We start from the raw sequence: 22,237 nt of genomic DNA on the forward strand, positions 1-22,237 counted from the left end.
GGCCATACCACCCTGAGCACGCCCGATCTCGTCTGATCCCGTTCAGGTGCGCAAGCAGGAAGTGAGCAGAGAGTAGAGAGCAGTCGAGTGTTTGTTGGGACCGCGTGTGCTTGTGAATCATAAGGTGCATTTGTGATAGTTTTATGTGTGATTCATTTCCCCTGCAGCCTGGCTGTTTGGGGGATTGTTTCATTCTTTTTGTGATTGGATGGATACTTTAATAAATGACAAAATAGAAGGTAAGGCCACTTTGATTAATGCAGAACCCGAGATTGATTATGCTTTTAGTGATTGGATGGAAGAACTTGTGAATGAAAACATGGAAGTTAAGAACAGTTTGGCACATGTAGAACGGGAGAATGATTCTGGAAATATTGAAGCCAGCGAGAAAGGAATAACCCAGGAGATCAATTCCGTTATTAGGCCTATTGAGAAAGCAAGCATGGCGAATGGTAGGAGAGATAAAGAGAGACAGGGAGAAAGTGAGGGTGATTGTGGCTATAAAAAGGAGCTGACATTGATTGTAGAGCCCGTCGGTGAAGATTACATTACCATGATGGAACTGTTGCGGGGAATCAAGGAAAAGTGTGGGATTGTTCTGGCATGCAGGGTCAAAAGTAAGAACATTTACGAGATCACCATGCAGGAGGGAAAGGGCAAGACAAGGTTATTAGATGGCTTCAAAATCAAAAACACTCGGGTGACTGCCAAGGAAGTTCGCAGCAATGAAATTGTTGTTTCATTTCTAAACTTGCCATCTTACATCACTGATGCTGAAATTAGACAGAAACTCTCAACGTGGGGCGTGAGGGCGATTTCGCCCATCAAAAGAAGGAAATGGCCTGGGACAGACGTGGTGGACGGGACAAGGTTCTGTAAGGTACAATTCACGGAACTTGTACAGTCACTGCCCTACTCAACAAAGTTCGAGACACTAGACGGAGGGGAGTACTTCCGTGTGATCCATGACAGGCAGGTGAAGGTCTGCAGGCTGTGCATCCAGCCAGGACATATTTTAAGAGAATGCCCAGACTTCACCTGTTATAAATGCAAGCGCCAGGGACACTATGCTAGGGAGTGTGACTTGCAGGGGGGGAGACGCGGAGAGGAGAGGACGGTGGACACGGAGCCAGCCGGCGGCGGCGAGCGCGTTTCCCGGTCCGAGGAGGATCAACGACAGCAGGACGAGGACACCGGAGCTGCCAGCGGGGGTGAAATGACTCCATCCACCATCGGCAGCAGTGCGGATGGAGTGTCCGGTGAGACGGGTCGCATGACGGGAGGAGCATCCGGGCAAAGTATGGAGGAAGGCGCTAGCACAGCGCCCAAAACTCCCTCAGCCCGGGCGAGTGAACGAAGAGGCGGCCGACCAGGAGAGGTGGAGGCCCCGGATTGCAGTGAGGCTACACGGGACGGCGGGGCTGCTGCTGCGACTGCTTCACCTAAGGAGCCAGACGATTCGAGCATGGAGGTGGTGGAGATGAGAACATCGGAGGAAGGAGAGTCGATGGACTACGATGCGGTGAAAGCCAGCAGGAAGAGAATAATCAAAAGGAGGGACAAAAGGGAGCCAAAAGAGCAGAAGGTATGAACAATCGAGCATCTATGGAAAGCTGTGTTTTTCTTTTCACCATTACTATGGTCATAATAACATCCTTAAATGCAAACGGCCTAAGGAACATGACCAAAATAGAAAGAACGATTGAACTCTGTAAATCTGACATATTGTGCCTTCAAGAAACGCATTGGGATAATGAACTTGTGGAAACCCTTGGGAAGCTTTGGAAAGGGCCCATTTTTATGGACAATGGGAGTGCGAAGGCATGTGGAGTGGCAATCCTTGTCAGAGAGAGGTCTGTTAGTGGTGTCAAGCAAACCTTTTGTGGAGGGAATGGACGTGTGATAGCGATAGAATTTGTCCACAATAAAAACACATACAAATTAATCAATATATATGCACCAAACGTGGAGGAACTGAGAAAGTTTTTTTTTGAGGACTTGGAGGTTCTGTGCACGGGAGATTGTATGATGGTTGGTGACTATAATGTAAAATTATCAAGACTAGATTATTCAAATAATGTAAAATACAGGTATGATGGGTCAAGGAACTTTTTGAAAAGCATGATGGCAGAACACAAAATGGTGGACGTATGGAGGGAGGAAAATGCAGAACGAAAAGTGTTTTCGCGGAGGCAGGTGGTTATGGGGACCCTTAGGCAGAGTAGAATAGACCTCGTCCTAGTTAAGGAAAACATTGTTAGCCAAATAAAAGAGGTGAAATATACTTTTACCACTCTTAGTGATCATGCAATCCTGTCGCTGAGGTTAAGGGACGCATGTATAAGGAATGTAGGTGGAGGAATGTGGTGCCTAAACAACAGCTTATTAAGAGAGGATTCATATAAAGAGATGATAGCAAAATGTATCAAAGAAGAAATGGAGAACAGATTAAACAAAGATAATATTTGTATTTGGTGGGAAAATTTGAAAGAAAAAGTTAAAAAGAAAAGCATATACTATGCCAAGCAAATGAACTTTAGAATGGATCAGGTAGAGAAAGAGATACGAAATAAATTAAACGAAGAAGCAGGGAAAGCAGACAAAGATGGAAATTATAATATACAAAATTATATGAACTTGAGAAGGCAACTAAAAGTTTTTGAGAAAAATAAATGTGATGGGGCGATAGTAAGGAGTAGAGTACAGTATGCTGTAGAGGGGGAAAGGTGCACAGCGTACTTTCTAAACCTGGAAAAAAATAAACAGGAAAATAATTATATAAACAAACTACAGAATGAAAATGGGGAGAAGGTAAATGATCTGGTTAGCATCTTGAATACAGTGGAAGGCTTCTATAAAAACTTATATAAAAAAGGGAATACAGAAAAAGTATGTATTGATGAGGTCTTGAGTGGTGTGGATGCAAGGATATCAGCAGACGAGCAAGACATGTGTGACAGAGGCATTACGGTAGAAGAAATACAAATAGCAATTAAAAATGCAAAAAACAATAAAAGCCCTGGTTCAGATGGCCTTAGCAGTGAATTCTACAAAGAGTTTGCTGATGTGTTGGCACCCATACTGCTAATGGTATATCAAAGCATGGAGGAGGGACAAATGGTTCCAGAATCCATGGCTACTGGGGTAATCACAATATTATTTAAAAATAGGGGGAGTAGGTTGGAGTTAGGGAATTATAGGCCAATTAGTTTATTGAATAGTGACTATAAAATATTAACGAGGGTTTTAGCGTATAGGATTAAGAAGGTAATGGGAGGAATAATATCACCGACACAGGCATATAGTGTCGAAGGGAGAGACATAGCGGATATAATAGGGACAGTTAGGGACGTTGTTAGGCACATGAAAGAACAGTCTGGGATTGTGTTGAGTATAGATTTGAATAAGGCTTTTGATAGAGTGGAGCATGAGTTCTTGTTTCGGACTATGAAAGAATTTGGGTTTGGGGATAGAATAGTGAGTTGGATCAGGCTGCTGTATAAGGAAGCTAAGAGTAGGGTCAAATGTAATGGTCTGATGACGGACACCTTTGCTTTGGAGAGGTCAGTGAGACAGGGCTGTCCTTTATCAGCACTGTTGTATAGCATGTCTATTGAACCCTTTGCTGTCCTTATAAAAAAGGATAGTAATATAAAAGGAATACAAATACCAGGTGAGAAAATTAATATAATTCAACAATATGCGGATGACATGACAATAACAGTAGAAAATATGGACAGCATCAATATAATTATGAAACACATGGGAACATATGGGAGGGCAGCAGGGGCTAAAGTGAATATAGAAAAATCGGAACTAATGTGTATAGGTCAGGAGGGGGATAGGGTTGACAGTATGATTGCATTTAGAGTGGTGGACTGCATCAAAGTTTTAGGAGTAAACATAGGTCCAAACGAAAAGGAAGCAAGAGATATCACTTGGACAGGAGTGATAAATAAGATAAAACACACTTTAAATGCATGGAAGCAGAGGAAATTGAAATTAAAAGGTAAGGTAATAGTTGTTAATTCCTTATTATTATCCAAATGTGTGTATGTTTTGGGCGCACTAGATCTTCCGGTATGGGTTCTATCCGAATTAAATCAGCTGACTTCAAACTTCTTGTGGGATGGGAAGGGTGTGAGGATATCCCACAAAACGTTGATAGCAGGGTACAGTGAGGGAGGGTTAAAACTGGTGGACATTGACACAAAACGTAAAGCACTGAGGGTTAAAACAGTGAAGAAGTATCTCCATGATGTGAATGACTATGGGTGGAAACAATTCTTTAAAATGTATGTTCAGATGGCTGGTAGATGTGGAGAGAATAGTCTGCTTATGGTTTTGAAAGAACCAATGTATGAAAAAGTGCCTTTTTTCTACCAAGAGGTGTTCAGAGCGTGGGGAGAATTCCTACCCAACATATCATACAACTGTAGTAATGTAACCGAAGTAATGAATAAACCCGTTTTTCTCAATCCTATAATACAGCATAACAACAAAATGCTATACAATAAGGTTTTCATGGATGCAGGAATTAGGCAAGTAAAGGACATGGTCTATGAGTTTGTGCCTGGGTTTCTGCCTGGGCAGGCAATGGTAGACTGCGTAAGAGAATGGGATGAGGATGCTAGGAGAGATATGATTGTAAAAATGTATGATATAATTAAGGGGAGTATGCCTGTAGACTGGAGGTATTTGATTGAGAGAGAGTGTGTGAGGACAGGGGATGGACCTTTACCTAAACTAGTGTTTGTTAAAAATGATGCAAATAAAGAGTTTAAAGAATTAAAAGTAAAAAACATATATTTAGAACTGATAGCGAAACTGTTGAAAAGACCGGCATCAGAACAAATGTGGGAGAGGGTTCTGCCAGGTATGAATGTACAGTTGATATGGGAAAACCTCCAAATCAAATATAATGCAATAGAATGTGAAAACAATGACTTCATGACGAGACACAACAGGATCTATGTAAACACGGTGCTGCATCAGATTAACAAAGAGAACAAAAGAGAATGTGACGTGTGTGAAACTGAGCCAGAAGACTTGTTACATATATATATCCGATGTGATTGTCTACGTAGTTTTGTTTTGAAGTTAAAGGATATGCTGTTTAAAAACTGGGAAAAGGGTTTTGTAAAGGCATATGAATGGAACAAAATGTTGCTGTTTGGAGTAAATGGGAAAAGGAAAGATGTGAATGTTCGTTTGTTTAATTTTGTGTTAAGCCACGTAAGGTATGCTATTATGTCAAGAAGGAATCTTGCTCATTTTGAGGGGAAAAGGGTTCATGTGTGGGATTTGTTTGAATCGGTTGTCAGGAGAAATGTGGGTTTGATCTTTAAATATGGTGCTGAGGACTTTGCTGAATGTTTTATTGACGGGTGTGGCTTTATATCTGTAACATCGGAAGGGAAACTAGCATTTAATTTCTGAGTGTGCCTCTATGTTTATCAGGCGCACGTGTTATTATTAAGTGATTTATTTTTCTTTCTTTTTTATCATTTTTTGAGTTTTGTTATCCCTTAACATGAATGTGATTCCTGGGTGTATGTCATTGTTTTGTGTAAATATTTACAGATGAATGTCTTTTGTATATATAAATTGGTATTTTTGATAATAAAAAAATAAATAAAAAAAAAAGCACGCCCGATCTCGTCTGATCTCGGAGGCTAAGCAGGGTCCGGCCTGGTTAGTACTTGGATGGGTGACCCCCTGGGAATGGCTGATGACCCCCCAAAGTCCCTATCCCTCAACCCAGGGATCGCTCATAAAGGATCGAGAATCAAAACGGACGGCTCCATGTGGTGGCCACCGGTGGGAGGTTTTATTTCCAGAAATATTATGTGCAAGGCCTAGATTATCAAAATCCGCTAGTCTGCTGAATGTTTTGTTTATTATTTTCATACTTTGAGTTGATGTAGCTGATGAGATTCATATTATCAAGTGGAAAAGTGTTTAATTGTTACATTTTTGGGCTGAATTAAGAAAAATAATAAGAATGTATTCAGTGCACTCACTTTGTCTGGATGACAGAGCCATTCACAGAACTCATTATTTTGACCACACAGGGAGTGCAGCCAGCAAAGTGGGGGTGTATTCACACCTCTGGTTGCGGGAGAGAAGACACAAGGACTTCTAATTTCTTTGGTGTGTTTTTTCTTTCCACTACCCCACCCCTTGTGAAAGCCAAGCACACAGAGACTCAAATTCTTTTACAACTTTTATTTTTCACCCAGAATGGGTTTCATTGAAAAGGCAATGCATATAAAACACAAGTAAACAAGATCTGTTTAATTAAAAGCTCGCCCACCACAACAAGGTACAGATCTACAGGCGAGAACACGAGAGCATGAGACGAGAGACAAACATGTACTACCATTTGCAAACATTTAGTTAAACATGGAGCTGACAGACATGCACACATCAAAAGGAAAGGCACATATAAATAACATTAATAATAATGCAAAAATCTCAACAATTGAAGAACACACACTTGTACTTAAAGGGGTAGTTCGGAATTTTGGACATAGGGCCTGATTCCGAAGTGAGCATTGGTATTCTATATCACTGGAGACAGTTTTCAACACATTTCATTCAGTCCTTCTAGTTGCAGAGTTCGCTCGTGCTAGGCTAGCGCAAGTCAACGGGCAATGCTAGCCTGCTATTAAAAGCAGTCTTACCCACTCCACAGTACACCCGAGGTAAATCAATTATAACGACAGACTATACATCTAAATGTCTGTGTTGATAGAATAACGTTAGAAATAAAACTAACCATGCATCGCATGAATCATCGAGGGACTACTTTCTCAGCAGAAGCGGAATTCTACTATGCGCTGGTTAGGTTTGTAACCGAATCACGACAGAAGAACGTAAACAGAGAAGCGTGGGACAGAAGCGCAATTGAACGACTAGGCAACATGATGGTTCAGTGTGCTTTTAGAAATTGTAGAAATAAACGGTACAGATGGGCACCACAAAGTTTCCACCAATTTCCAGTGCGAGATCCAGAAAGGACTCAACTGTGGCTTGTTGCTGCTGGCTTTGACATCAAAACACCGGCTCGTACATGTACGGTTCGTTGGATACAACAAATTCCTCATAATCGTCTTCAAAAGCAGATGCATCGCTAACTCCTCCAAACGTGGCCATATCTTGTTAATTTAATACGCTTGTAGAATTCCTTCGTTCACTGTACTCTGCGTTTGTAGCAATGACAGCGGCAGGTAACCTAGGTATCAGTCCGCCGCTGCCGTAGCCTACGTACAGGAATATAAACACTGCTGCTGAGACCCCGCAATTCCCTCAAAATGCAATGCAATGCAAGGTTGGTTTTATTTCTAACATTATTCTATAAACAGACATTTAGATGTATAGTCTGTCGTTATAATTGATTTACCTCGGGTGTACTGTGGAGTGGGTAAGACTGTTTTTAATTGCAGGCTAGCATTGCCCGTTGACTTGCGCTAGCCTAGCACGAGCGAACTCTGCAACTAGAAGGACTGAATGAAATGTGTTGAAAACTGTCTCCAGTGATATAGAATACCAATGCTCACTTCGGAATCAGGCCCTATGTCCAAAATTCCGAACTACCCCTTTAAGATACAAGTCAACAATTGGCTTGTACAGGCTAAAGTGCAATAATGAACATGATTATCCAAAGACTCAGGTGACCAATCAACAAATAAAGGCTCAAGCTGTTCCTCCCTTTTGTGTTTTTTTGTGTTTTCTTTAGCAAACTTTTGTTAAAACTGAAGCAGACAAATACATACAAACATCACAAACACATGAAGCTGACAAAGACAAACAACATGCATGACAAAAACACAGATTATCTGAACATGAACAACCACTAAAGGGTATGTAAACTGATTGTGTTAGATTGGAACTGATTAAGGTTAAAAAGATTGGCCTTGATATTGAAAATAGACCAGAATGGATACTACAAAGTTTTTTATAAGTTTTTTTGCATTTTTTTGAACGATATAAATAAATAGATAGTGCTTGCTGAAGCACTTTAATAACCCACACAAAGACAGAGACAAACACACACAAACAAGCCTCTTTCTCTCTCTTACAGATGGCACAGGAACAGTGGCATCACAGAGGTAAGTTATTCACAAACACACACACACACACACACACACACACACACACACACACACACACACACACACACACACACACACACACACACACACACACACACACAGTCCTCCTTTCCAACTCTGCATCCACGACACTCTTAAAGAGTTCAAAGTTGTCATACACCACATTGTCGAAGCCAGGGGTAGTGGACTTCCTAGTGGATGGACAGTAGGAAAACATTTTCTGAATGCTTCCAGCCACTTTGTCCTTGAAAGGGTTGTACCTCTTCCACTGTCCACCACAGTTTGGCATGTGGCAAGCCCCACATGGCCTTGAGGACTTGTTAGGCATGAATGCCTTGACTGTTGGTGCAGGAGGGACAAAGCTCTGGCTGCAGGATGTCCCACGAAACAGGACGGAGGGCGCCTGTGGCTGTGCGGGGAAGACCTGCAGTATGGGTGCTGCCGACACAGGGGGTGGGCCGTAGGTCAACGCAGCGGGTGGCCTCGGCTGGAGGTGGGTAGGCGCAGAAGGCCTCGGCAGAATGGGGGTGAGCGCAGCAGGCTTCGGCCGGGTGGAGGACGACAACCCAGTGGGCTGAACGGGTCGGTTCGCGGGAGTCACAGGCTGTGGCTCATCAACAAATAATCTGGAAACATAAAATACACATGTGATCAGTATTGATATGACGTGTGTGCTATTTGCTTTCCACAGCCAACAGGTGAAACAAAGTGCTTATGACAACTTACCTCCGCTTCTCACCACGTCTCTTTCCAGCCTCGTGATAGATGAGCCGGTACTGGACCTGAGGCCGGTCTGGCGGAGGGAGGGATGTTGGCAGCGCAGGAGCCTCCGGGAACGGTGCGTCCGACAGCACTTTCAGGTGAGGAGTCACCTTGTGGCCGAAGGAGCAGTCGCTCCTTCTGCCACTTCAGCAGCTCGTTCTGCTCTCCCTGCTGGCAGTACTGGAACAGCAGCCACACCAGCCAGCCGACATCATTCTCCACAAGCCACCTGAAGGTCTGACCGGCGTACTACCCGAACGTGATGACCAGCTGACCTTTCCACAGCTCAGCCCCCGACCTCTTGGCAGCCGCCTCTGCTGTCTTGAGATCCAGCCATTTAGGGTCAACAACAGTGCTGCTGCGGGCCTCTGCCACAGACCTTGCTGCCTCTGTACAGTACAGCCTGGCCTCTCCTTGCCGGTACAAAATGATGTTGGGGTACTGGTGTAGCTGTTGATGGCTGACCAGCGATGGTTTAGTGGCCAAGCTCTTCCCGCAGACATCACAGGTAAAGGTCTCCCTGGCGATGGCATGGATCTGGAATAACACTACTGTTTACCAGGTATGCAGCGCATCCCATGCAACAAGAGATTAACACGGTCGCCAAATTGCTTTATGTTACACTTACTCTCGCATCAGCTGTTGTCTAAACAGTCACATTTACCCAAATCAACACATATCCACATCAAATTGTCCAAGAAAACGTTTGCAGGTATGCGACGTATGCCCTTACTCATTGTAAACAGTGTCGTTAGCCGCGCCTAGCTATCGTTACAAAACACACATTAATCAGCTTATTATTTCAACGACCCCTGGGTACATATAGTCATGCCATACACCGTTGGAAAGCTTAGATTACCCCGATTAAAAGGAGACCACCCACGAGTAATATGGTTGCTCGCAGACAAAACGGCGATAGGTTGACTGAAGTCTACCCTGCAGCTAAAAACGCACCCTCTACGTCTTCCCTTTATACACAACGACCGTGTTATGACAAGGTCGAAATCTTTTCTCTTTCTACAAAATCGAAACAGCTTAATACAAACCTTAAAAAAAGGTCGAATTATTAACTAGCAAACGGTGAAGGGGATACAATTTACCTGAGTGAAACCACGTGCTGTAAGCTATTTTCTTTTTCAACTCGAGCTCATTGGCTGCAATAGAGTTCCGGGTGTTGACGTTGTTGGGGCGGGGAAATCGTGGGCACCACCATTTTGGCAGTATTCGATAGTATTGTTGGTTTATTTATTTTTTAACATTTTTTTGGTGAAGCACTGCTTCACCTGTAGTCTTATAGAAGCCTCCACTGCTCCAAACTCTATTTGTGAAACATGCAGACGGCCTAGTGACACTGCCAGCAGGCAGCAGCAAAGAGATGTAGCGACCTCGGTTTATTTCTTCAGCTTTCACATACACACAAACACGCACACAGGGTGCTTGGTCATTCTTTTGTTTTGTTTTTTCGTTGTCTGTTAAACCGCCACGTGGGGCGACGTGTCTGGGAACCTCGCCTCTTGGTCTGAGCATGTGTGGCCATCGCTTCTCGGCCTTTTGGCTAAGATCAAGTGTAGTATCTGTTCTTATCAGTTTAATATCTGATACGTCCCCTACCCGGGGACCATATATTAAATTGATTTTTGGAACTGGGAGATGGAAAAGGGGCTTGCCCCGTCCACTCCACGCATCGACCTGGTATTGCAGTACCTCCAGGACCGGTGCACCCCTCTCTCACTGTGAAAAACAAAACTAAACTCCTCCTGAGAGTACACCCGTCCGCCTGTAGGCAATAAAGTGTCATTTACAATTCATAAACGCACTGTTTACAATTATTCCAACGATATTCTGTTGTTTAAGAAAGAAAAAAGGATTCTTTCTGTGGCGTGTCGATAACTCGGATCTCCAGGTTTCCTTTCGTTATGCTTCCATCTCGCTGATTTCAGATTCGCCTGTCATCGTGTGACCGGTGGTCTACAGTGTTTATTAAAGTCTAGACATCTCCGAATGCTTTGCAACCGTTCTCCACGGGAACACGCGTGGGCATCGTTCAGCCCACCTGAACGTGTTCAACTCATACTTACCTGGCAAGGGAGATACCATGATCAAGAAGGTGGTTCACCCATAGCGAGGCTCAGCCATTGCACTGAGGCTGTTGCTGACCCGTGCGAATTCCCCAAATGTGGGAATCTCGATTGCATAATTTCTGGTAGTGGGGGACTGCGTTCGCGCTCTCCCCTGATCATGTTGTTCTAAATAAATAATAGCTATGAATGGCTTCATCGTGCTATATTGTAGTCCATACCATGTTTTGCATCGCTACGTTTCTTCAAAAGATCACGCAAACGATGACGCCCAAGCAGTGTAATGCATTGCGTTCAAATATGGAACTCTGAGTCTGGAATAACGCATTCATTCATTCATTCATTCATTCATTCATTCATTCATTCATTCATTCATTCATTCATTAATTTCTTTCATTCATTATGGATCCAATCATTGTTTCTGTACAAGTCCCGTCTCTGGCCATGGTAGAACTCTCACTCCTTACGTGCTCCTCTTGTATAAATACTAATATGGTCCCGACAATTCTTGGTTACGGCCATACCACCCTGAGCACGCCCGATCTCGTCTGATCTCGGAGGCTAAGCAGGGTCCGGCCTGGTTAGTACTTGGATGGGTGACCCCCTGGGAATGGCTGATGACCCCCCAAAGTCCCTATCCCTCAACCCAGGGATCGCTCATAAAGGATCGAGAATCAAAACGGACGGCTCCATGTGGTGGCCACCGGTGGGAGGTTTTATTTCCAGAAATATTATGTGCAAGGCCTAGATTATCAAAATCCGCTAGTCTGCTGAATGTTTTGTTTATTATTTTCATACTTTGAGTTGATGTAGCTGATGAGATTCATATTATCAAGTGGAAAAGTGTTTAATTGTTACATTTTTGGGCTGAATTAAGAAAAATAATGAGAATGTATTCAGTGCACTCACTTTGTCTGGATGACAGAGCCATTCACAGAACTCATTATTTTGACCACACAGGGAGTGCAGCCAGCAAAGTGGGGGTGTATTCACACCTCTGGTTGCGGGAGAGAAGACACAAGGACTTCTAATTTCTTTGGTGTGTTTTTTCTTTCCACTACCCCACCCCTTGTGAAAGCCAAGCACACAGAGACTCAAATTCTTTTACAACTTTTATTTTTCACCCAGAATGGGTTTCATTGAAAAGGCAATGCATATAAAACACAAGTAAACAAGATCTGTTTAATTAAAAGCTCGCCCACCACAACAAGGTACAGATCTACAGGCGAGAACACGAGAGCATGAGACGAGAGACAAACATGTACTACCATTTGCAAACATTTAGTTAAACATGGAGCTGACAGACATGCACACATCAAAAGGAAAGGCACATATAAATAACATTAATAATAATGCAAAAATCTCAACAATTGAAGAACACACACTTGTACTTAAAGGGGTAGTTCGGAATTTTGGACATAGGGCCTGATTCCGAAGTGAGCATTGGTATTCTATATCACTGGAGACAGTTTTCAACACATTTCATTCAGTCCTTCTAGTTGCAGAGTTCGCTCGTGCTAGGCTAGCGCAAGTCAACGGGCAATGCTAGCCTGCTATTAAAAGCAGTCTTACCCACTCCACAGTACACCCGAGGTAAATCAATTATAACGACAGACTATACATCTAAATGTCTGTGTTGATAGAATAACGTTAGAAATAAAACTAACCATGCATCGCATGAATCATCGAGGGACTACTTTCTCAGCAGAAGCGGAATTCTACTATGCGCTGGTTAGGTTTGTAACCGAATCACGACAGAAGAACGTAAACAGAGAAGCGTGGGACAGAAGCGCAATTGAACGACTAGGCAACATGATGGTTCAGTGTGCTTTTAGAAATTGTAGAAATAAACGGTACAGATGGGCACCACAAAGTTTCCACCAATTTCCAGTGCGAGATCCAGAAAGGACTCAACTGTGGCTTGTTGCTGCTGGCTTTGACATCAAAACACCGGCTCGTACATGTACGGTTCGTTGGATACAACAAATTCCTCATAATCGTCTTCAAAAGCAGATGCATCGCTAACTCCTCCAAACGTGGCCATATCTTGTTAATTTAATACGCTTGTAGAATTCCTTCGTTCACTGTACTCTGCGTTTGTAGCAATGACAGCGGCAGGTAACCTAGGTATCAGTCCGCCGCTGCCGTAGCCTACGTACAGGAATATAAACACTGCTGCTGAGACCCCGCAATTCCCTCAAAATGCAATGCAATGCAAGGTTGGTTTTATTTCTAACATTATTCTATAAACAGACATTTAGATGTATAGTCTGTCTTTATAATTGATTTACCTCGGGTGTACTGTGGAGTGGGTAAGACTGTTTTTAATTGCAGGCTAGCATTGCCCGTTGACTTGCGCTAGCCTAGCACGAGCGAACTCTGCAACTAGAAGGACTGAATGAAATGTGTTGAAAACTGTCTCCAGTGATATAGAATACCAATGCTCACTTCGGAATCAGGCCCTATGTCCAAAATTCCGAACTACCCCTTTAAGATACAAGTCAACAATTGGCTTGTACAGGCTAAAGTGCAATAATGAACATGATTATCCAAAGACTCAGGTGACCAATCAACAAATAAAGGCTCAAGCTGTTCCTCCCTTTTGTGTTTTTTTGTGTTTTCTTTAGCAAACTTTTGTTAAAACTGAAGCAGACAAATACATACAAACATCACAAACACATGAAGCTGACAAAGACAAACAACATGCATGACAAAAACACAGATTATCTGAACATGAACAACCACTAAAGGGTATGTAAACTGATTGTGTTAGATTGGAACTGATTAAGGTTAAAAAGATTGGCCTTGATATTGAAAATAGACCAGAATGGATACTACAAAGTTTTTTATAAGTTTTTTTGCATTTTTTTGAACGATATAAATAAATAGATAGTGCTTGCTGAAGCACTTTAATAACCCACACAAAGACAGAGACAAACACACACAAACAAGCCTCTTTCTCTCTCTTACAGATGGCACAGGAACAGTGGCATCACAGAGGTAAGTTATTCACAAACACACACACACACACACACACACACACACACACACACAGTCCTCCTTTCCAACTCTGCATCCACGACACTCTTAAAGAGTTCAAAGTTGTCATACACCACATTGTCGAAGCCAGGGGTAGTGGACTTCCTAGTGGATGGACAGTAGGAAAACATTTTCTGAATGCTTCCAGCCACTTTGTCCTTGAAAGGGTTGTACCTCTTCCACTGTCCACCACAGTTTGGCATGTGGCAAGCCCCACATGGCCTTGAGGACTTGTTAGGCATGAATGCCTTGACTGTTGGTGCAGGAGGGACAAAGCTCTGGCTGCAGGATGTCCCACGAAACAGGACGGAGGGCGCCTGTGGCTGTGCGGGGAAGACCTGCAGTATGGGTGCTGCCGACACAGGGGGTGGGCCGTAGGTCAACGCAGCGGGTGGCCTCGGCTGGAGGTGGGTAGGCGCAGAAGGCCTCGGCAGAATGGGGGTGAGCGCAGCAGGCTTCGGCCGGGTGGAGGACGACAACCCAGTGGGCTGAACGGGTCGGTTCGCGGGAGTCACAGGCTGTGGCTCATCAACAAATAATCTGGAAACATAAAATACACATGTGATCAGTATTGATATGACGTGTGTGCTATTTGCTTTCCACAGCCAACAGGTGAAACAAAGTGCTTATGACAACTTACCTCCGCTTCTCACCACGTCTCTTTCCAGCCTCGTGATGGATGAGCCGGTACTGGACCTGAGGCCGGTCTGGCGGAGGGAGGGATGTTGGCAGCGCAGGAGCCTCCGGGAACGGTGCGTCCGACAGCACTTTCAGGTGAGGAGTCACCTTGTGGCCGAAGGAGCAGTCGCTCCTTCTGCCACTTCAGCAGCTCGTTCTGCTCTCCCTGCTGGCAGTACTGGAACAGCAGCCACACCAGCCAGCCGACATCATTCTCCACAAGCCACCTGAAGGTCTGACCGGCGTACTACCCGAACGTGATGACCAGCTGACCTTTCCACAGCTCAGCCCCCGACCTCTTGGCAGCCGCCTCTGCTGTCTTGAGATCCAGCCATTTAGGGTCAACAACAGTGCTGCTGCGGGCCTCTGCCACAGACCTTGCTGCCTCTGTACAGTACAGCCTGGCCTCTCCTTGCCGGTACAAAATGATGTTGGGGTACTGGTGTAGCTGTTGATGGCTGACCAGCGATGGTTTAGTGGCCAAGCTCTTCCCGCAGACATCACAGGTAAAGGTCTCCCTGGCGATGGCATGGATCTGGAATAACACTACTGTTTACCAGGTATGCAGCGCATCCCATGCAACAAGAGATTAACACGGTCGCCAAATTGCTTTATGTTACACTTAGTCTCGCATCAGCTGTTGTCTAAACAGTCACATTTACCCAAATCAACACATATCCACATCAAATTGTCCAAGAAAACGTTTGCAGGTATGCGACGTATGCCCTTACTCATTGTAAACAGTGTCGTTAGCCGCGCCTAGCTATCGTTACAAAACACACATTAATCAGCTTATTATTTCAACGACCCCTGGGTACATATAGTCATGCCATACACCGTTGGAAAGCTTAGATTACCCCGATTAAAAGGAGACCACCCACGAGTAATATGGTTGCTCGCAGACAAAACGGCGATAGGTTGACTGAAGTCTACCCAGCAGCTAAAAACGCACCCTCTACGTCTTCCCTTTATACACAACGACCGTGTTATGACAAGGTCGAAATCTTTTCTCTTTCTACAAAATCGAAACAGCTTAATACAAACCTTAAAAAAAGGTCGAATTATTAACTAGCAAACGGTGAAGGGGATACAATTTACCTGAGTGAAACCACGTGCTGTAAGCTATTTTCTTTTTCAACTCGAGCTCATTGGCTGCAATAGAGTTCCGGGTGTTGACGTTGTTGGGGCGGGGAAATCGTGGGCACCACCATTTTGGCAGTATTCGATAGTATTGTTGGTTTATTTATTTTTTAACATTTTTTTGGTGAAGCACTGCTTCACCTGTAGTCTTATAGAAGCCTCCACTGCTCCAAACTCTATTTGTGAAACATGCAGACGGCCTAGTGACACTGCCAGCAGGCAGCAGCAAAGAGATGTAGCGACCTCGGTTTATTTCTTCAGCTTTCACATACACACAAACACGCACACAGGGTGCTTGGTCATTCTTTTGTTTTGTTTTTTCGTTGTCTGTTAAACCGCCACGTGGGGCGACGTGTCTGGGAACCTCGCCTCTTGGTCTGAGCATGTGTGGCCATCGCTTCTCGGCCTTTTGGCTAAGATCAAGTGTAGTATCTGTTCTTATCAGTTTAATATCTGATACGTCCCCTACCCGGGGACCATATATTAAATTGATTTTTGGAACTGGGAGATGGAAAAGGGGCTTGCCCCGTCCACTCCACGCATCGACCTGGTATTGCAGTACCTCCAGGACCGGTGCACCCCTCTCTCACTGTGAAAAACAAAACTAAACTCCTCCTGAGAGTACAACCGTCCGCCTGTAGACAATAAAGTGTCATTTACAATTCATAAACGCACTGTTTACAATTATTCCAACGATATTCTGTTGTTTAAGAAAGAAAAAAGGATTCTTTCTGTGGCGTGTCGATAACTCGGATCTCCAGGTTTCCTTTCGTTATGCTTCCATCTCGCTGATTTCAGATTCGCCTGTCATCGTGTGACCGGTGGTCTACAGTGTTTATTAAAGTCTAGACATCTCCGAATGCTTTGCAACCGTTCTCCACGGGAACACGCGTGGGCATCGTTCAGCCCACCTGAACGTGTTCAACTCATACTTACCTGGCAAGGGAGATACCATGATCAAGAAGGTGGTTCACCCATAGCGAGGCTCAGCCATTGCACTGAGGCTGTTGCTGACCCGTGCGAATTCCCCAAATGTGGGAATCTCGATTGCATAATTTCTGGTAGTGGGGGACTGCGTTCGCGCTCTCCCCTGATCATGTTGTTCTAAAGAAATAATAGCTATGAATGGCTTCATCGTGCTATATTGTAGTCCATACCATGTTTTGCATCGCTACGTTTCTTCAAAAGATCACGCAAACGATGACGCCCAAGCAGTGTAATGCATTGCGTTCAAATATGGAACTCTGAGTCTGGAATAACGCATTCATTCATGCATTCATTCATTCATTCATTCATTCATTCATTCATTAATTTCTTTCATTCATTATGGATCCAATCATTGTTTCTGTACAAGTCCCGTCTCTGGCCATGGTAGAACTCTCACTCCTTACGTGCTCCTCTTGTATAAATACTAATATGGTCCCGACAATTCTTGGTTACGGCCATACCACCCTGAGCACGCCCGATCTCGTCTGATCTCGGAGGCTAAGCAGGGTCCGGCCTGGTTAGTACTTGGATGGGTGACCCCCTGGGAATGGCTGATGACCCCCCAAAGTCCCTATCCCTCAACCCAGGGATCGCTCATAAAGGATCGAGAATCAAAACGGACGGCTCCATGTGGTGGCCACCGGTGGGAGGTTTTATTTCCAGAAATATTATGTGCAAGGCCTAGATTATCAAAATCCGCTAGTCTGCTGAATGTTTTGTTTATTATTTTCATACTTTGAGTTGATGTAGCTGATGAGATTCATATTATCAAGTGGAAAAGTGTTTAATTGTTACATTTTTGGGCTGAATTAAGAAAAATAATAAGAATGTATTCAGTGCACTCACTTTGTCTGGATGACAGAGCCATTCACAGAACTCATTATTTTGACCACACAGGGAGTGCAGCCAGCAAAGTGGGGGTGTATTCACACCTCTGGTTGCGGGAGAGAAGACACAAGGACTTCTAATTTCTTTGGTGTGTTTTTTCTTTCCACTACCCCACCCCTTGTGAAAGCCAAGCACACAGAGACTCAAATTCTTTTACAACTTTTATTTTTCACCCAGAATGGGTTTCATTGAAAAGGCAATGCATATAAAACACAAGTAAACAAGATCTGTTTAATTAAAAGCTCGCCCACCACAACAAGGTACAGATCTACAGGCGAGAACACGAGAGCATGAGACGAGAGACAAACATGTACTACCATTTGCAAACATTTAGTTAAACATGGAGCTGACAGACATGCACACATCAAAAGGAAAGGCACATATAAATAACATTAATAATAATGCAAAAATCTCAACAATTGAAGAACACACACTAGTACTTAAAGGGGTAGTTCGGAATTTTGGACATAGGGCCTGATTCCGAAGTGAGCATTGGTATTCTATATCACTGGAGACAGTTTTCAACACATTTCATTCAGTCCTTCTAGTTGCAGAGTTCGCTCGTGCTAGGCTAGCGCAAGTCAACGGGCAATGCTAGCCTGCTATTAAAAGCAGTCTTACCCACTCCACAGTACACCCGAGGTAAATCAATTATAACGACAGACTATACATCTAAATGTCTGTGTTGATAGAATAACGTTAGAAATAAAACTAACCATGCATCGCATGAATCATCGAGGGACTACTTTCTCAGCAGAAGCGGAATTCTACTATGCGCTGGTTAGGTTTGTAACCGAATCACGACAGAAGAACGTAAACAGAGAAGCGTGGGACAGAAGCGCAATTGAACGACTAGGCAACATGATGGTTCAGTGTGCTTTTAGAAATTGTAGAAATAAACGGTACAGATGGGCACCACAAAGTTTCCACCAATTTCCAGTGCGAGATCCAGAAAGGACTCAACTGTGGCTTGTTGCTGCTGGCTTTGACATCAAAACACCGGCTCGTACATGTACGGTTCGTTGGATACAACAAATTCCTCATAATCGTCTTCAAAAGCAGATGCATCGCTAACTCCTCCAAACGTGGCCATATCTTGTTAATTTAATACGCTTGTAGAATTCCTTCGTTCACTGTACTCTGCGTTTGTAGCAATGACAGCGGCAGGTAACCTAGGTATCAGTCCGCCGCTGCCGTAGCCTACGTACAGGAATATAAACACTGCTGCTGAGACCCCGCAATTCCCTCAAAATGCAATGCAATGCAAGGTTGGTTTTATTTCTAACATTATTCTATAAACAGACATTTAGATGTATAGTCTGTCGTTATAATTGATTTACCTCGGGTGTACTGTGGAGTGGGTAAGACTGTTTTTAATTGCAGGCTAGCATTGCCCGTTGACTTGCGCTAGCCTAGCACGAGCGAACTCTGCAACTAGAAGGACTGAATGAAATGTGTTGAAAACTGTCTCCAGTGATATAGAATACCAATGCTCACTTCGGAATCAGGCCCTATGTCCAAAATTCCGAACTACCCCTTTAAGATACAACTCAACAATTGGCTTGTACAGGCTAAAGTGCAATAATGAACATGATTATCCAAAGACTCAGGTGACCAATCAACAAATAAAGGCTCAAGCTGTTCCTCCCTTTTGTGTTTTTTTGTGTTTTCTTTAGCAAACTTTTGTTAAAACTGAAGCAGACAAATACATACAAACATCACAAACACATGAAGCTGACAAAGACAAACAACATGCATGACAAAAACACAGATTATCTGAACATGAACAACCACTAAAGGGTATGTAAACTGATTGTGTTAGATTGGAACTAATTAAGGTTAAAAAGATTGGCCTTGATATTGAAAATAGACCAGAATGGATACTACAAAGTTTTTTATAAGTTTTTTTGCATTTTTTTGAACGATATAAATAAATAGATAGTGCTTGCTGAAGCACTTTAATAACCCACACAAAGACAGAGACAAACACACACAAACAAGCCTCTTTCTCTCTCTTACAGATGGCACAGGAACAGTGGCATCACAGAGGTAAGTTATTCACAAACACACACACACACACACACACACACACACACACACACACACACACACACACACACACACACACACACACACACACACACACACAGTCCTCCTTTCCAACTCTGCATCCACGACACTCTTAAAGAGTTCAAAGTTGTCATACACCACATTGTCGAAGCCAGGGGTAGTGGACTTCCTAGTGGATGGACAGTAGGAAAACATTTTCTGAATGCTTCCAGCCACTTTGTCCTTGAAAGGGTTGTACCTCTTCCACTGTCCACCACAGTTTGGCATGTGGCAAGCCCCACATGGCCTTGAGGACTTGTTAGGCATGAATGCCTTGACTGTTGGTGCAGGAGGGACAAAGCTCTGGCTGCAGGATGTCCCACGAAACAGGACGGAGGGCGCCTGTGGCTGTGCGGGGAAGACCTGCAGTATGGGTGCTGCCGACACAGGGGGTGGGCCGTAGGTCAACGCAGCGGGTGGCCTCGGCTGGAGGTGGGTAGGCGCAGAAGGCCTCGGCAGAATGGGGGTGAGCGCAGCAGGCTTCGGCCGGGTGGAGGACGACAACCCAGTGGGCTGAACGGGTCGGTTCGCGGGAGTCACAGGCTGTGGCTCATCAACAAATAATCTGGAAACATAAAATACACATGTGATCAGTATTGATATGACGTGTGTGCTATTTGCTTTCCACAGCCAACAGGTGAAACAAAGTGCTTATGACAACTTACCTCCGCTTCTCACCACGTCTCTTTCCAGCCTCGTGATAGATGAGCCGGTACTGGACCTGAGGCCGGTCTGGCGGAGGGAGGGATGTTGGCAGCGCAGGAGCCTCCGGGAACGGTGCGTCCGACAGCACTTTCAGGTGAGGAGTCACCTTGTGGCCGAAGGAGCAGTCGCTCCTTCTGCCACTTCAGCAGCTCCTTCTGCTCTCCCTGCTGGCAGTACTGGAACAGCAGCCACACCAGCCAGCCGACATCATTCTCCACAAGCCACCTGAAGGTCTGACCGGCGTACTACCCGAACGTGATGACCAGCTGACCTTTCCACAGCTCAGCCCCCGACCTCTTGGCAGCCGCCTCTGCTGTCTTGAGATCCAGCCATTTAGGGTCAACAACAGTGCTGCTGCGGGCCTCTGCCACAGACCTTGCTGCCTCTGTACAGTACAGCCTGGCCTCTCCTTGCCGGTACAAAATGATGTTGGGGTACTGGTGTAGCTGTTGATGGCTGACCAGCGATGGTTTAGTGGCCAAGCTCTTCCCGCAGACATCACAGGTAAAGGTCTCCCTGGCGATGGCATGGATCTGGAATAACACTACTGTTTACCAGGTATGCAGCGCATCCCATGCAACAAGAGATTAACACGGTCGCCAAATTGCTTTATGTTACACTTAGCTCTCGCATCAGCTGTTGTCTAAACAGTCACATTTACCCAAATCAACACATATCCACATCAAATTGTCCAAGAAAACGTTTGCAGGTATGCGACGTATGCCCTTACTCATTGTAAACAGTGTCGTTAGCCGCGCCTAGCTATCGTTACAAAACACACATTAATCAGCTTATTATTTCAACGACCCCTGGGTACATATAGTCATGCCATACACCGTTGGAAAGCTTAGATTACCCCGATTAAAAGGAGACCACCCACGAGTAATATGGTTGCTCGCAGACAAAACGGCGATAGGTTGACTGAAGTCTACCCAGCAGCTAAAAACGCACCCTCTACGTCTTCCCTTTATACACAACGACCGTGTTATGACAAGGTCGAAATCTTTTCTCTTTCTACAAAATCGAAACAGCTTAATACAAACCTTAAAAAAAGGTCGAATTATTAACTAGCAAACGGTGAAGGGGATACAATTTACCTGAGTGAAACCACGTGCTGTAAGCTATTTTCTTTTTCAACTCGAGCTCATTGGCTGCAATAGAGTTCCGGGTGTTGACGTTGTTGGGGCGGGGAAATCGTGGGCACCACCATTTTGGCAGTATTCGATAGTATTGTTGGTTTATTTATTTTTTAACATTTTTTTGGTGAAGCACTGCTTCACCTGTAGTCTTATAGAAGCCTCCACTGCTCCAAACTCTATTTGTGAAACATGCAGACGGCCTAGTGACACTGCCAGCAGGCAGCAGCAAAGAGATGTAGCGACCTCGGTTTATTTCTTCAGCTTTCACATACACACAAACACGCACACAGGGTGCTTGGTCATTCTTTTGTTTTGTTTTTTCGTTGTCTGTTAAACCGCCACGTGGGGCGACGTGTCTGGGAACCTCGCCTCTTGGTCTGAGCATGTGTGGCCATCGCTTCTCGGCCTTTTGGCTAAGATCAAGTGTAGTATCTGTTCTTATCAGTTTAATATCTGATACGTCCCCTACCCGGGGACCATATATTAAATTGATTTTTGGAACTGGGAGATGGAAAAGGGGCTTGCCCCGTCCACTCCACGCATCGACCTGGTATTGCAGTACCTCCAGGACCGGTGCACCCCTCTCTCACTGTGA

The 22,237-nt window shown here is 44.4% G+C and overlaps 1 protein-coding gene, 3 long non-coding RNA genes, 5 other non-coding genes and 2 pseudogenes across 9 annotated transcripts; 8 read left to right on the forward strand and 3 right to left on the reverse strand.

Moving 5' to 3' along the window:
• Positions 1 to 556: 556 nt before the first annotated feature.
• LOC115538954 (uncharacterized) lies at positions 557 to 6,007 on the forward strand. The gene is made up of 2 exons (XM_030350167.1): positions 557 to 1,259; positions 1,341 to 6,007. Exons 1-2 carry the CDS (start codon positions 557 to 559, stop codon positions 1,589 to 1,591), a joined length of 954 nt encoding a protein of 317 aa, XP_030206027.1. The 3' UTR covers positions 1,592 to 6,007.
• Positions 6,008 to 8,150: 2,143 nt separating this feature from the next.
• On the reverse strand, positions 8,151 to 10,062 carry LOC115538957 (uncharacterized). Its single transcript, XR_003975622.1, has 3 exons — positions 9,980 to 10,062; positions 8,844 to 9,416; positions 8,151 to 8,743 (listed from the first exon to the last, which is right to left on the reverse strand). It is a non-coding gene; the product is annotated as an uncharacterized LOC115538957 (long non-coding RNA).
• Positions 10,063 to 10,414: 352 nt separating this feature from the next.
• Positions 10,415 to 10,605, forward strand: LOC115538961 (U2 spliceosomal RNA). Its single transcript, XR_003975624.1, has one exon. It is a non-coding gene; the product is annotated as a U2 spliceosomal RNA (small nuclear RNA).
• A 344-nt stretch (positions 10,606 to 10,949) lies between these two features.
• On the forward strand, positions 10,950 to 11,114 carry LOC115538967 (U1 spliceosomal RNA). The gene has a single exon (XR_003975629.1). It is a non-coding gene; the product is annotated as a U1 spliceosomal RNA (small nuclear RNA).
• A 353-nt stretch (positions 11,115 to 11,467) lies between these two features.
• Positions 11,468 to 11,581, forward strand: LOC115538959 (uncharacterized; annotated as a pseudogene).
• Positions 11,582 to 13,952: 2,371 nt separating this feature from the next.
• On the reverse strand, positions 13,953 to 15,855 carry LOC115538956 (uncharacterized). The gene is made up of 3 exons (XR_003975621.1): positions 15,773 to 15,855; positions 14,637 to 15,209; positions 13,953 to 14,536 (listed from the first exon to the last, which is right to left on the reverse strand). It is a non-coding gene; the product is annotated as an uncharacterized LOC115538956 (long non-coding RNA).
• A 352-nt stretch (positions 15,856 to 16,207) lies between these two features.
• On the forward strand, positions 16,208 to 16,398 carry LOC115538962 (U2 spliceosomal RNA). The gene has a single exon (XR_003975625.1). It is a non-coding gene; the product is annotated as a U2 spliceosomal RNA (small nuclear RNA).
• Positions 16,399 to 16,742: 344 nt separating this feature from the next.
• Positions 16,743 to 16,907, forward strand: LOC115538960 (U1 spliceosomal RNA). The gene has a single exon (XR_003975623.1). It is a non-coding gene; the product is annotated as a U1 spliceosomal RNA (small nuclear RNA).
• Positions 16,908 to 17,248: 341 nt separating this feature from the next.
• Positions 17,249 to 17,362, forward strand: LOC115538965 (uncharacterized; annotated as a pseudogene).
• A 2,408-nt stretch (positions 17,363 to 19,770) lies between these two features.
• On the reverse strand, positions 19,771 to 21,683 carry LOC115538955 (uncharacterized). The gene is made up of 3 exons (XR_003975620.1): positions 21,601 to 21,683; positions 20,464 to 21,036; positions 19,771 to 20,363 (listed from the first exon to the last, which is right to left on the reverse strand). It is a non-coding gene; the product is annotated as an uncharacterized LOC115538955 (long non-coding RNA).
• A 352-nt stretch (positions 21,684 to 22,035) lies between these two features.
• LOC115538963 (U2 spliceosomal RNA) lies at positions 22,036 to 22,226 on the forward strand. Its single transcript, XR_003975626.1, has one exon. It is a non-coding gene; the product is annotated as a U2 spliceosomal RNA (small nuclear RNA).
• Positions 22,227 to 22,237: the final 11 nt, after the last annotated feature.

Source organism: Gadus morhua, unplaced genomic scaffold (assembly GCF_902167405.1).
Source record: "Gadus morhua unplaced genomic scaffold, gadMor3.0, whole genome shotgun sequence".
Classification (NCBI taxonomy): Eukaryota; Metazoa; Chordata; class Actinopteri; order Gadiformes; family Gadidae; genus Gadus; species Gadus morhua.

What these genes read in the sequence shown, in the direction of transcription:
- LOC115538954 (XM_030350167.1), top strand. Translation starts at nt 557, where the DNA reads ATGGAACTGTTGCGGGGAATCAAGGAAAAGTGTGGGATTGTTCTGGCA. An exon ending in CAGTGCGGATGGAGTGTCCG is followed by an intron (nt 1,260 to 1,340) that starts GTGAGACGGGTC and finishes AAACTCCCTCAG; the next exon opens with CCCGGGCGAGTGAACGAAGA.